The sequence below is a fragment of the Capricornis sumatraensis genome, chromosome 12 (assembly GCF_032405125.1).
Source record: "Capricornis sumatraensis isolate serow.1 chromosome 12, serow.2, whole genome shotgun sequence".
NCBI classification, from domain to species: domain Eukaryota; kingdom Metazoa; phylum Chordata; class Mammalia; order Artiodactyla; family Bovidae; genus Capricornis; species Capricornis sumatraensis.
The window spans coordinates 61,646,396-61,658,782 of NC_091080.1; the positions used below are offsets into that span (position 1 = coordinate 61,646,396).

The window sequence follows — 12,387 nt, forward strand, 5'->3', positions numbered from 1 at the left end:
GAACTCGGTATTACAGTCAGTCAGAGAAAAACGGTTCCTGTTCCGGCTGCTCAGGGGAGCTGGACCGGAGCGCCTTCCGGGTCGGCCAAGTCCGGAAGCCGCCCCCGCGCAGCGCGCAGCGCGCCAGGCAGGAGCAGAGCCTCGGCGGCCCCGACACCCTGCGCTTGGTTCCCCGGCGCTCTGGGAGGCGGCGGAAGCCGAGGGGACCGAGCCCTCCGCCCGGGCGCGCCAGGCAGGGGCGGGGCCGCGGGCGGACCGCCGCGCGGGTCCCGAGTTCTGCGCATGCTCGGCTCGCTGGCCCTCCGCGGTCTCGGGGCTGGGGAGGCGCCGCCCGCAGCGGGAGCCGGCACATGGCGCAGGCGGGGAGTGCCGGTGCGGGGGCCTGGGGTCGGCGGGGCGCGGGCGCAGGTGCGGGCCCGGAGCGCGCGCCTGGGCGCTGGGCCCCCGCCCTGCTCTGGCTGGCGGCGGCGACGGCGGCGGCGGCGGCGGCGGCGGCGGGCGACCCCTCCCGGCGCCAGTGGCCGGTGCCCTACAAGTGAGTGCACGGCTGGACGGGGCGGTGGCGCGGGGGAGTTGCGTCCAGGTCGCGTGATCGTGCCGGGGAGGCGCCGGGAGACCGTGAAGGCGCGGCGAGGAGCGAAGTGGAGAGTTCCTGGGGCGCGGCTGTTTGTTGCACGATGCCCTGGGGTCTTTCTTCCTCCCGGGGCCGTTGAGCCAGTTCCAAGGTGACTGTCCTGAATCGTGGGGGAAAAGGGACTAATGTTATTTCGTTGTGTGATTTTCGGTACAAATCTCTGACAATTTGAATAGTTTAGGGAGACTTAATAATGTATTTTCTATCGTGTCAGGTCCTGTCATTAGTTATCGTGAGTGCGTAACATTTGCACGCCCAGTTACCAGTTAACCTAGCTCTTGGGACTTCCCGTTTTCGGCATTCAAAGTTGGGTATCTAGGGAATCCCCTCGCCACGTCCTGTCCCCCCACCTCCTGGGTGAGTGGCCTAGACTGTCCACAGTCTTCAGCCAGGAGGTACAGGTCGCTGGTGTTATGCTGTGGATGCGGAGATGTAGGAAGCGTGTTTGAGCCTTTGAACTAGAACAGTATTTACGTAGCCTAATTATCAGAGGTCGCTAAGCAGAGAAAAGGAAGATAAAGTGTCAACATCAGGCAGGGGAAAACCTAGCAGCTTTTGAAAATGCACACCCCTTTCGGATGAAAATAGCGAGTTGGCAGGCAGGATAACCTGGTCGCGAGCGAGTTCTAGGCTCTGACCGCAGCAGATCGAGTCAGGCCCCATTATCACTAGCTGTGTGATCTTGGGAAAGTCGCTCAGTATCTCTGTGCCCACATATCCTGAGTCAGAAAGTAGGAATAGTAGTTACTTCAGGTTTTATTGTGGTGGTTAAATCTAGTAAAGGCCAGCCAACATTTCAGACCTGATACAGTATTAGTGTATTCTGCCCGCTGAATGGCTTGCTGGGCCTTCTTCTTTTGCTTGATATATAGGAAGAGAGAAGTTTGAAGCTGGTTTTCTTGAAAATGTTATTAACAACAAAGTGTTCCCCCCAAAGTAAAAATATAATATTCAGTAAAACAAAGAAGAGAGTGAAATCCAAAACTCTAAAAGTTTGAAATGTTAAGCACGTGCCTTCATTTACCCCATAATAAAATTTTAATTTTATTATGTTCACACTTAAATTATACTTTTGAAATTACCATTGACCTAAATTTGATTTTGCTGTAAGCAGGTGAAATTTATGTATAGTTAACTATTCATTTTTAAATCAGGTAAGGTAATTTTACCTGTAAAACAGGTAAAATTTTAGGTGAGTTTTTAATATTTTTGTCTAAATCAAGATTTAAATTTTTTAAATTATAGACATTTTTGTTGATGTGTTGCTGCTGCTGCTGCTAAGTCACTTCAGTCGTGTCCGACTCTGTGCAACCCCATAGACAGCAGCCCACCAGGCTCCCCCATCCCCGGGATTCCCCAGGCAAGAACACTAGAGTGGGTTGCCATTTCCTTCTCCAATACGTGAAAGTGAAAAGTGAAAGTGAAGTCTCTCAGTCGTGTCCGACTCTAGTGACCCCACAGACTGCAGCCCACCAGGCTCCTCCGTCCATGGGACTCTCCAGGCAAAAGTACTGGAGTGAGGTGCCATTTGTTGATGTGTTAGGATTGATTTCACAAAAAATCTGGGAACTCTGGCAGTCCAGTGGTTAAGACTTCACCTTCCAAGGCAGGGATGCTGGTTCGATCCCTGGTCAGAGATCTATGATCCCACATGCCTCACAGCCAACAAACAAAACATAAAACTGAAGCAATATTATAGCAAATTCAATAGACTTAAAAAAATAAATGATCCACATTAAAAAAAAAACCAAAAACGTAAGTCTGGCTAGGGCCCCAGAGATCTAGGATTCTTAGAGGACAGAAGTGAAGTGAAAGTAGCTCAGTTGTGTCCGACTCTTTGTGACCCCATGGACTATACAGTCCATGGAATTCTCCAAGCAAGAATACTGGAGTGGGTAGCCTTTCTCTTCTCCAGGGGATCTTCCCAACCCAGGGATCAAACCCAGGTTTCCTACACTGCAAGTGGATTATTTACCAAGTGGAAGCCCAAGAATACTCAAGTGGGTAGCCTATCCCTTCTCCACCAGATCTTCCCGACAAGGAATTAAACTAGGGTCTCCTGCATTGCAGCCGGATTCTTTACCAACTGAGCTATCAGGAAAGCCCATAGAGGGTAGATAGCAGCTTGTTTCTCCCTTTCCTCTCTCTCCCCAGTGCTAGGTATGAAAGGAGTGAGCTTCTGCTGATCTCGATTCACTGTAGCCCTCCAGCCACTACTGCCATGGCCCTCTCAGGGCCCTTCTTGATGCATGCCATGACCTCCACTGACCTCAGCCTTAACTTGGCTTCCCTCCCCACCCTCTTCTAACTCATAAAATGAGGTTTATTTTGGAGCAAATTCAGTTATATCACACCTGCTACTTCAGATCCTTTAAGCTCCTTCCTGGGCTCAATCCTCCCCAGTTGTGTGCCTCTAGGGGGGGTCTTCACAGTGTCCAGGCAAACCTAGTTGTATTGCACTTCTCAGATACTGTGTTTTCTACAAACTGAAGATTTGTGACAACCTTGTGTTGTCAGATTTTTTTTTTAGCAATAAAGTATTTTTAAATTAAGGTATGTATGTCTTTTGTAGACATAATACTGTTACATGCTTAACAGACCACAGTATAATATATATATTATGTATCACAGTATAATATGTAATATTATGTAATATGTATCACAGTATAATATGATTTTTATATGCGCTGGGCTGGGAAACTAAAAAATTCCAGTGACTCACTTATAACATTATTTAATGTACTGTGGTGGTCTGGAAGTGAACCCACACCATCTCCAAGGTGTTCCTGAATTAGCTCAGAAAGACCGTCCCTGCCTCCACTTGCTCTCACCATTCCTGCCTCGAATCTTGAATTCCAGTCTTAAAACTACTCAGCAGCTCAGTGGTAAAGACTCTGCCTGCCACTCAGGAGCCACAGGAGACATGGGTTTGATCCCTGGGTCAGGAAGATCCTCTGGAGGAGGGCATGGCAACCCACTCCAGTATTCTTGCCTGGAGAATTCCATGGACAAAGGAGCCTGGTGGGTTACAGTCCATGGCGTTGCAGGGTCGGCTGCAACTGAGCATGCACAGACCCTGCTGCCCTTCATAACTTGTTTAATGTCTTGCCAGCTGTTACTCCCTTTGAGTAGTTCAGTTCAGTTCAGTTGCTCAGTCGTGTCCGACTCTTTGTGACCCCAGCACGCCAGGCCTCCCTGTCCATCACCATCTCCCGGAGTTCACTCAGACTCACGTCCATCGAGTCCGTGATGCTATCCAGCCATCTCATCCTCAGTTGTCCCCTTCTCCTCCTGCCCCCAATCCCTCCCAGCATTAGAGTCCTTTCCAATGAGTCAGCTCTTCGCATGAGGTGGCCGAAGTACTGGAGCTTCAGCTTTAGCATCATTCCTTCCAAAGAAATCCCAGGGTTGATCTCCTTCAGAATGGACTGGTTGGATCTCCTTGCAGTCCAAGGGACTCTCGAGAGTCTTCTCCAACACCACAGTTCAAAAGCATCAATTCTTCGGTGCTCAGCCTTCTTCACAGTCCAACTCTCACATCCATACATGACCACAGGAAAAACCATAGCCTTGACTAGACGGACCTTAGTTGGCAAAGTAATGTCTCTGCTTTTGAATATACTATCTAGGTTGGTCATAACTTTTCTTCCAAGGAGTAAGCGTCTTTTAATTTCATGGCTGCAGTCACCATCTGCAGTGATTTTGGAGCCCAAAAAATTGAAGTCTGACACTGTTTCCACTGTTTCCCCATCTATTTGCCATGAAGTGATGGGACCGGATGCCATGATCTTCCTTTTCTGAATGTTGAACTTTAAGCCAACTTTTTCACTCTCCTCTTTCACTTTCATCAAGAGGCTTTTTAGCTCCTCTTCACTTTCTGCCATAAAGGTGGTGTCATCTGCATATCTGAGGTTATTGATATTTCTCCTGGCAATCTTGATTCCAGCTTGTGCTTCTTCCAGCCCACCGTTTCTCATGATGTACTCTGCATAGAAGTTAAATAAGCAGGGTGACAATATACAGCCTTGACGTACTCCTTTTCCTATTTGGAACCAGTCTGTTGTTCCATGTCCAGTTCTAACTGTTGCTTCCTGACCTGCATACAGATTTCTCAAGAGGCAGGTTAGGTGGTCTGATGTTCCCATCTCTTTCAGAATTTTCCACAGTAGGAATAGCATTTTATGTTTTGTTTCCCTCTTTCCTAGTATAATAGTAGATCCTCAATAAATATTGAAGGAATTCCCCCCTACAGACTGTGTGCTCAGTCGTGTCTGACTCTTTGCAACCCCATGAACTGTAGCCCACCGGGCTCCTCTGTACATGAGATTTCCCAAGCAAGAATGTTAGAGCAGATTGCCATTTCCTCCTCCAGGGGGTCTTCCTGACCCAAGGATCGAACCTGCATTTCTTGCATTTGTTTCCCTCCTTCCTACCATAATATATTCCTAGTATGATACTCAATAAATATTGAAGGAAATGCTGGCAGATTCTTAATAGATATATATTCTATTTAATAATGATAGTTTTTAAATAATGTTAACATATAGAATGGTTGGGAAATTAAATATCATTGAAAACTACTCTTTTATTCAGGAAATATGTCTACTAAATAAGATGTAGAGGTATAAACATTTCAGATATGGTCCTTGTCTTCAGAATTCTCACAGTGGAAGCAGGGAACTGGGAAGCAGGCAATTATCAGTGCTTTTAATATATCATTTGCTATTAAAGACTCCCTGGAGTTTGTTCATAGGATAACAAATGTCTATTTATACACTATGGGCAGAATTTTGGATGTTTTTTCTAAAAATGTTACAGTGAAATTAAGATCTGGATTCTAAGATCTGTGAGAACCAAATTCCTCTTGGAGTGTAAGTTGATGATTTTTTTTTTCTTCATTAGACGCTTCTCCTTCCGTCCGGAACCGGATCCTTATTGTCAAGCTAAATATACTTTCTGTCCCACTGGCTCCCCTATCCCGGTGATGAAGGATGACGATGTCATTGAAGTCTTTCGATTACAAGCCCCGGTGTGGGAATTTAAATATGGAGACCTCCTGGGACACTTGGTAAGGCTGCATCTTGATCTGATAGCTTAAGTGATTTGATTAAGTGGATTTGAGGGAATAATCACTATTCAAAGGACTGGTTTTAGATTATGTTCTTTGGTGTTCCTCTTCAGTTCAGTTCAGTCCCTCAGTCATGTCCAACTCTTTTTGACCCCAAGGACTGCAGCACACTAGGCTTCCCTGTCCATCACCAACTCCTGGAGCTTGCTGAAACTCGTGTCCATCCACTCAGTGATGCCATCCAACCATCTCATTCTCTGTCATCCCCTTCTCCTCCTGCCTTCAGTCTTTCCCAGCATCAGGGTCTTGTCCAGTGAGCCAGTTCTTCATGTCTGTGGCCTAAGTTCCTCTTCACAGATTTAAAATGAGCAGTCCAGAAAACACCAGGTTTTATGATGCTGACAGTAATCGATGCAGTTGCTTTCATCCCTTTTGATATTCTGAACCCAAACCCAATTCCTGTAGCCAGATCCTAGAAAGAAGGAAAGGAGGAAGCCCAGAAGGGGACAGGGCACGTAGGAGTCACTTCATGTCCAGGGCCTGTTGCGCACACGTTTCCTAGGTTAGCTCACCATCTGAGCTTCTCATCACCTGAGAGCTACACAGAGTTCCAGAGTCTGTGGCGTGGAGACTTCTCTTACTCATTCTAAGCCGTAAGGAGATTCTGAACATCTGCACATAGCATGCAGTCTTCCTGAGATGAGCCACAGTGGCCAAAACCAGAGTGGATGAGGGCAGGGAGTTAGAGGAGCCATGAAGTGGATGTGAGAATAGCAATAGGGAAGGGAAACAGTTGTGCTACTCTGTATGCACTTCTGGTATTGCTTTTTCTCCTGTCTGACTCCTGAACCAGTGGTTACTTCCCAAATGCTTTTATGCATATATGACCTTTCCACAGAAAATCATGCATGATGCCATTGGATTCAGGAGTACTTTAACGGAGAAGAACTACACGATGGAATGGTATGAACTCTTCCAACTTGGAAACTGCACGTTTCCCCATCTCCGACCTGAAATGAATGCCCCTTTCTGGTGTAATCAGGGAGCTGCCTGCTTTTTTGAAGGGATTGATGATAATCACTGGAAGGAAAATGGGACGTTAGTTCTAGTAGCAACCATATCAGGTAAGTTTCAAAAATATGGCAGAATTAGATGATTGAATCAGTATCCGAGTGACAGAAATGACTTTCATTGAGGCCTCTCAGTAATGTTCTGCTCTTTAGAGGTCAACTTATAAAATACATTTCCTGAACTACTAACCTTTGACCCTATTATTCATGCAAATCTTTAACTTATCATATCTACAGATACGATATCTTCCCTATTGTCATCATAAAAATAAATGCAAAGAAACTTCGTACAATTAAATTGGACTTTCTAAAAAAAAATAATAGAGTTTAAATCTCTGTCTTAGAGGTGACCACTAGTTTGTTCTCTGAATCTATGGGTCTGTTTTTTTTTTTTTTTTTTGATTCTACATACCATATGAAATCATATGGTAATTTGCCTTCCTCTGTCTGACTTACTCAATAAACATAGTATCCTCTAGGTCCATCCATGTTGTCACAAATGGCAAGATTTCATTCTTTTTTATGGCTGAATCATATTCTATTGTATGTATAAGCCACATTTTCCTTAATCGTTCATCCCTTGATGGAAACTTGCATTACTTCCTTATCTTGACAATTGTAAATAATGGTGCCATAAATTTAGGGGTATTTGTGTCTTTTCAAGTTAGTGTTTTCTGTTTGGGTAAGTACCCAGGAGTGACTGTTTTGCGTAGAAGCTGCACCAATTTACATTCCCATCTACAGCACATGAGGCTTTCCTTTTCTCCACATCCTCACCAACACTTATTGTCTGATGGCTTTTTTGATGATTCTGACAGGTGAGAGGTAACATCTCATTGTGGTTCTGGTTTGCAGAATTGGTGTCTTTTAAATGTAATTTCGGACGCTTTTAATTATGTATCGTGCTGTTTTCTTTTTTTCCGATATTCTAATTGATGTGCCCCAAACCACCCCAATCATATAAAAGTCCATTTCTCTTTTAACAGTGTTCAGTATGATAAATGACTCCCCTTCTTTCATTCCAGGCCAGCTCACATCTCTCCTTTCTCCGTATCCACCTACCTCATTATCTGCAAAATCTTCCTTCTGACATCACAGTATGACGATATGGACAAGTGCTCATTGTTTATTCTGTAGAAGAGTCTGTAATATGCTGGCACTTAAATCTTTTGTTATTCATCTGCCTTGTGATTAATCCTGTTCGTTGACCTGTTCTCATGTTACCAAATAGTGTTTTGAAGCATTCTTATCTCTTCATCACAAGCAGTGGCTTTTCAGAGTTGGAGAACGCTAAGAACAGTATCCTCAGTTCTAAGAAAAGAGAATTTATATTATTCTACAAGTTTAATTCCATACAGTTGATAAAAGCAGCCACTCTATCCTATAGGGCTTGAATTGATTTTATGGACTCAAGCTGGAGTAACCTAAGAAAGTCACAAACAGTGACAAAGTGAAATGTTGGGATCATGCTGTTTTAGTCTCAGATGAGGTTGTAACCATGCAGAGTATAGTATTTTGATAACATTTGGAGAGATCCCTCTGCTCTGATAAAAGGTGGTAGGAGAGAGTGTTAGCCATCCTGGAGTCTATGTAATCCATGAATTTGGTCAAAACTATTTCCAGTTTAGTTGATTCATCGGAAGAATCTGTGTGGTGGGTAGAAAGATTGTAAGCAGACACCCAATAGTCGCAAGTACAGGGAGGAGATGCTAGATATTCAAGGTAAATGGGGTATGGGGTTCCTTCTCAAGGAGCCATTCCTTGGACAGCAAATTCATATCCTATGCATACTTTGTTTTGCATAAAAAAGCTTCACGTTTCACCCTCCTCGGTTCTTCATACACGGTCTTGACCCCATTCACTCATTCCTTTTCTACAATTTTTCCCTTGCTTCCTTTTACTCTTTTGCTTCTGAATCTAAGATTTGTTGAGCCGAGCAGAAAACGAGGGCTTCAGCATGTATATAATTTAGCTTTTGACTGTAGCTTAAACAGTTATAGAATTTGTATTTTTTTATACACTTTGTTATGTCTAATGTTTATAGTTCAGAGGTATCTTGTGCCTTGAAAAATGAAACAAAAAAATTGGCTGAACATGGATTCTTGTTGTAAGATGTAGGTTTGGGAAATTCAGAAACTGTTGTTTATTCAGGTACTTATGGCCTAAATCTGGTTGGAACATTTTACTTAAAACTAACATGATCAGCTTTAATTATGTTCACATAATTTTTGTTTTGTTTTTAACTAGGAGGCATGTTTAACAAAATGGCAAAGTGGGTAAAACAGGACAATGAAACAGGGATTTATTATGAGACATGGACTGTCCAAGCCAGCCCGAAAAAGGAGGCAGAGAAATGGTTTGAATCCTACGACTGCTCCAAATTTGTGTTAAGGACCTATGAGAAATTGGCTGAACTTGGAGCAGACTTCAAGAAGATAGAAACCAACTATACAAGGATATTTCTTTACAGTGGAGAACCTACTTATCTGGGAAATGAAACATCTGTTTTTGGGCCAACAGGAAACAAGACTCTTGCTTTAGCTATAAAAAAATTTTATTACCCTTTCAAACCACATTTGTCAACTAAAGAATTTCTGTTGAGTCTCTTGCAAATTTTTGATGCAGTGGTTATACACAGAGAGTTCTATTTGTTTTATAATTTTGAATATTGGTTTTTACCTATGAAATCCCCTTTTATTAAAATAACATATGAAGAAATCCCTTTACCTAACAGAAAAAACAGAACACTCTCTGGTTTATAAAACCTTAATTCTACTGCTTTTCTTTCTACCAGCACATCAGTTTTTCAGGGAGTGGTTTTACAAGTGTGGGATTTCTTAGGCCTTTCTTCCTTGGGGCAGAAAGCTAACATACTTATGGGGAGCATTGCCTGCATAATGGTACCTCAAGAATTTCTGGAAAGCTGTAAACTCTTACTCTGTTGGCCAAAGTGAACCCATGAGGTGATCTGGATTTCAATCTCCAAGCCTTTGTTCATATGAGAATTATATCACGTCAGATATAAAGGATCTTTGGACTCAATGTTACATTGTGGGTATGGTGTGCCGAGGCTTAAATTAAAATACCTTTGGTGACATTCTCATGGTGGAAGCTACTTTTTCAAGGTATGATGGTTACACATTTTCTCATTTAAGTACGTTTTGGTAGTTTTAACGGACTTTATAGCCTTTTTAACTTCAGGAACCAGGAATCAGTTTGATTTTGTTGTATTCACTTACCTTTAAAGCGTAATTTGGACACCATAGCTGGAGCGGTCGTGTGTCCAGATGCGGTAAAATCAGTGGTAAACAGCACAGGTTTCCACCTAACGTTTCAGAACTAGCCAGTAACCAGCAATTTGTGACTTAAGCAACTTAACATTTCCTAACGTCAGTTTCCTCATCTCTAAAGCGATGTTAGGACTGTTACAAAGATTGAAGCCATGTATAGTTTGGTCTAGTGAGGCCCCAGTAAGTGGTTAACTGTAATGATTAATCAAAGAAGAAACTGCCATCATTGATCTTGTCTAATGTTTACATGCCAGCCTCTCCTGACTTTGTAACAACCACTTAGCCATTGAACTGGCAGCTTAGTGCTTCTGCAGTTCTTCAAACATACAGGTCGTGGGAGCAGCTGACTGCAAGTTATGTCTGGGTGAATAGGCACGCTCTTAACTCCTCACTGCTTCACAGTCCTTCCGCCACACACTAAAGATACAGCAATAGATGGAGGTACACTTCCCAGAGAGAGGGCGGGTTTTTGTCAGGGATCACCGAGTAGCTCTGCTTCTCTTAGGGCCGTCAAACAAGGTTTCAAGGTCCTTAAAGTGGTTGATGATCAACTGAACACCTTATTTCCATTGGAAAAAATACTAGTCAGTAAAGTGACGCAGAGATCAGAGGAAACAGTCTGTATTTAATATTTAAACGTACCAATCCTATTCCGTTTCTGCCCACATTTGAGTGCTTCCCAAGAGGTTAGCACACTGAGTTTTCATAAAAAGCCTAAGCATAGGTACTGTTTACATGATTCAAATGAGGAAACAGACCTTTCCACAGCTACCCAACTAGTGGTAATGGAGCCTCATTTTGAACCGGGTTCTGCTGACTGAATGGGATGCAGTCAAGCAGGGTTTTTCAGCGCTCCTCAAAGTGTGGTCCTCAGACCAAGGCCTGGACCAAATGTGACTAACCCCATGTGTTACTGGTCTGTGAGGAGGTACTCTGAAAGCAACTTAGACTAATTTTGTTTCTGTTGAATCTTAATAAAAAAAAAAAAAATGGAGCTTGTACTTTGTTTTTGCTTTTCTTTCACTTGCCTAGGAATTCATAAGTCGTCTTCAAAACTAGAGGCACCGAAACACAGTCTGAAAACAAAAACCCAGCCCTTTAGCACAAGTAGCTCGAGAAGCACCACACCATTATGCTGATGCCTGCTGCAGGGAGGGCGTCTTACCCACGTGGACACACAGAACTTGCTCTCACTGCCTCCATCCAGCCGACTCATGTTAATAGCATAAAACATTTCTCATTACTTTTGCCTCTAACCTGCTGGATGTCTTCAGAATGTGTCCTAAGAAAACGTGGATTCTGCACTATCACCATCTAGTGGCTAAAAGCAGGCAATGTCAGCTTCTACAGACTTCTCAGGAAAACTGCTCTGGGAAACTGTTTTGGACTTCTAGAACTGCACTGGGGTAACAGGCAGAAACTGCTGTGCCAGGTTTGTGATAACTGTCAGAGAACTTCGCTGCAAAGACAAATCAGCACAACCGTACCTGGGACTTGAATGCAAGATTCTACATTGCTTCCCTAGTGGCTCAGATGGTAAAGGATCTACCAGCAGTGCAGGAGACCCAAGTTCAATCCCTGGGTTGGGGAAGATGCCCTGGAGAAGGAAATAGCAACCCACTCCAGTATTCTTGCCTGGAGAATCCCATGGAGAAGCCTGGCAGGCTGCTTACAGTCCATAGGGTCTCAAAGAGTGAAACACGACTGAGCAACTTGACACACACAAAAAGCATTCACAGGTTTTCTAAGAATACTAAGTGGAGAAATTCTATGAAAGTGACATATAGACTCAGGTGACTGTAACAGTGTACAGCATTCATGTTAAGTACTGCTGAAGAATTTATCAGACCTGCCAACTATGCTTAGAAGACAAAGGCTTTGAAGCAGAAATGATTCAGGAACAAGCTTTTAAAATGATTATTGGGAAACCAAAACAATTCCCAATTAAATTTTGCTGTCATCTGAACTACTATGTAACTTACACGTGATTTCTGTTTTTCTGTTAAGTTGTAAGTGTATAAAATTTTGTCTATGAAAAACCATTTGGTTGCAGTTTGACTTATGTTACAGCTTTAGAATAAGTATATCCTCACTCATTCATTCTGGCTCCTTATTAGGTAAGTATACCCACAAAGTGTCATCATTTATAGCTACAGGAGAATAGTCAGAAGGTGAAAACAGCTCTTAAACTTTTAAATATTTGGGACTTAGAGTAATGTTCTCAAACCTCACACATACTTTTCCCTGTTCACAGCAAATAAGTTGGCCAAAGTTTGTTTCCAGCATCTTCCTCATATTTACCCTTTATTGTCCAAATAGCATCGT

General features: G+C 43.3%; 1 protein-coding gene across 2 annotated transcripts; it reads left to right on the top strand.

Moving 5' to 3' along the window:
• Positions 1–350: 350 nt before the first annotated feature.
• Positions 351–11,915, top strand: CLN5 (CLN5 intracellular trafficking protein). 2 transcript variants are annotated; one of them, XR_011145781.1, is made up of 5 exons: positions 351–535; positions 5,537–5,702; positions 6,601–6,826; positions 9,020–9,897; positions 11,095–11,915. XR_011145781.1 is itself a non-coding variant. In XM_068984439.1 (4 exons), exons 1-4 carry the CDS (start codon positions 351–353, stop codon positions 9,532–9,534), a joined length of 1,092 nt encoding a protein of 363 aa, XP_068840540.1. In that variant the 3' UTR covers positions 9,535–11,915. The 2 variants fall into 2 exon arrangements, 1 of the variants encoding a protein (XP_068840540.1); XM_068984439.1 differs by having other exon boundaries at positions 9,020–11,915.
• Positions 11,916–12,387: the final 472 nt, after the last annotated feature.

Coding starts and splice junctions, on each gene's coding strand:
- CLN5 (XM_068984439.1), top strand. CDS start 351: ATGGCGCAGGCGGGGAGTGCCGGTGCGGGGGCCTGGGGTCGGCGGGGC. Junction 536..5,536: donor CAGTGGCCGGTGCCCTACAA/GTGAGTGCACGG, acceptor TTTCTTCATTAG/ACGCTTCTCCTTCCGTCCGG. Junction 5,703..6,600: donor GAGACCTCCTGGGACACTTG/GTAAGGCTGCAT, acceptor ACCTTTCCACAG/AAAATCATGCATGATGCCAT.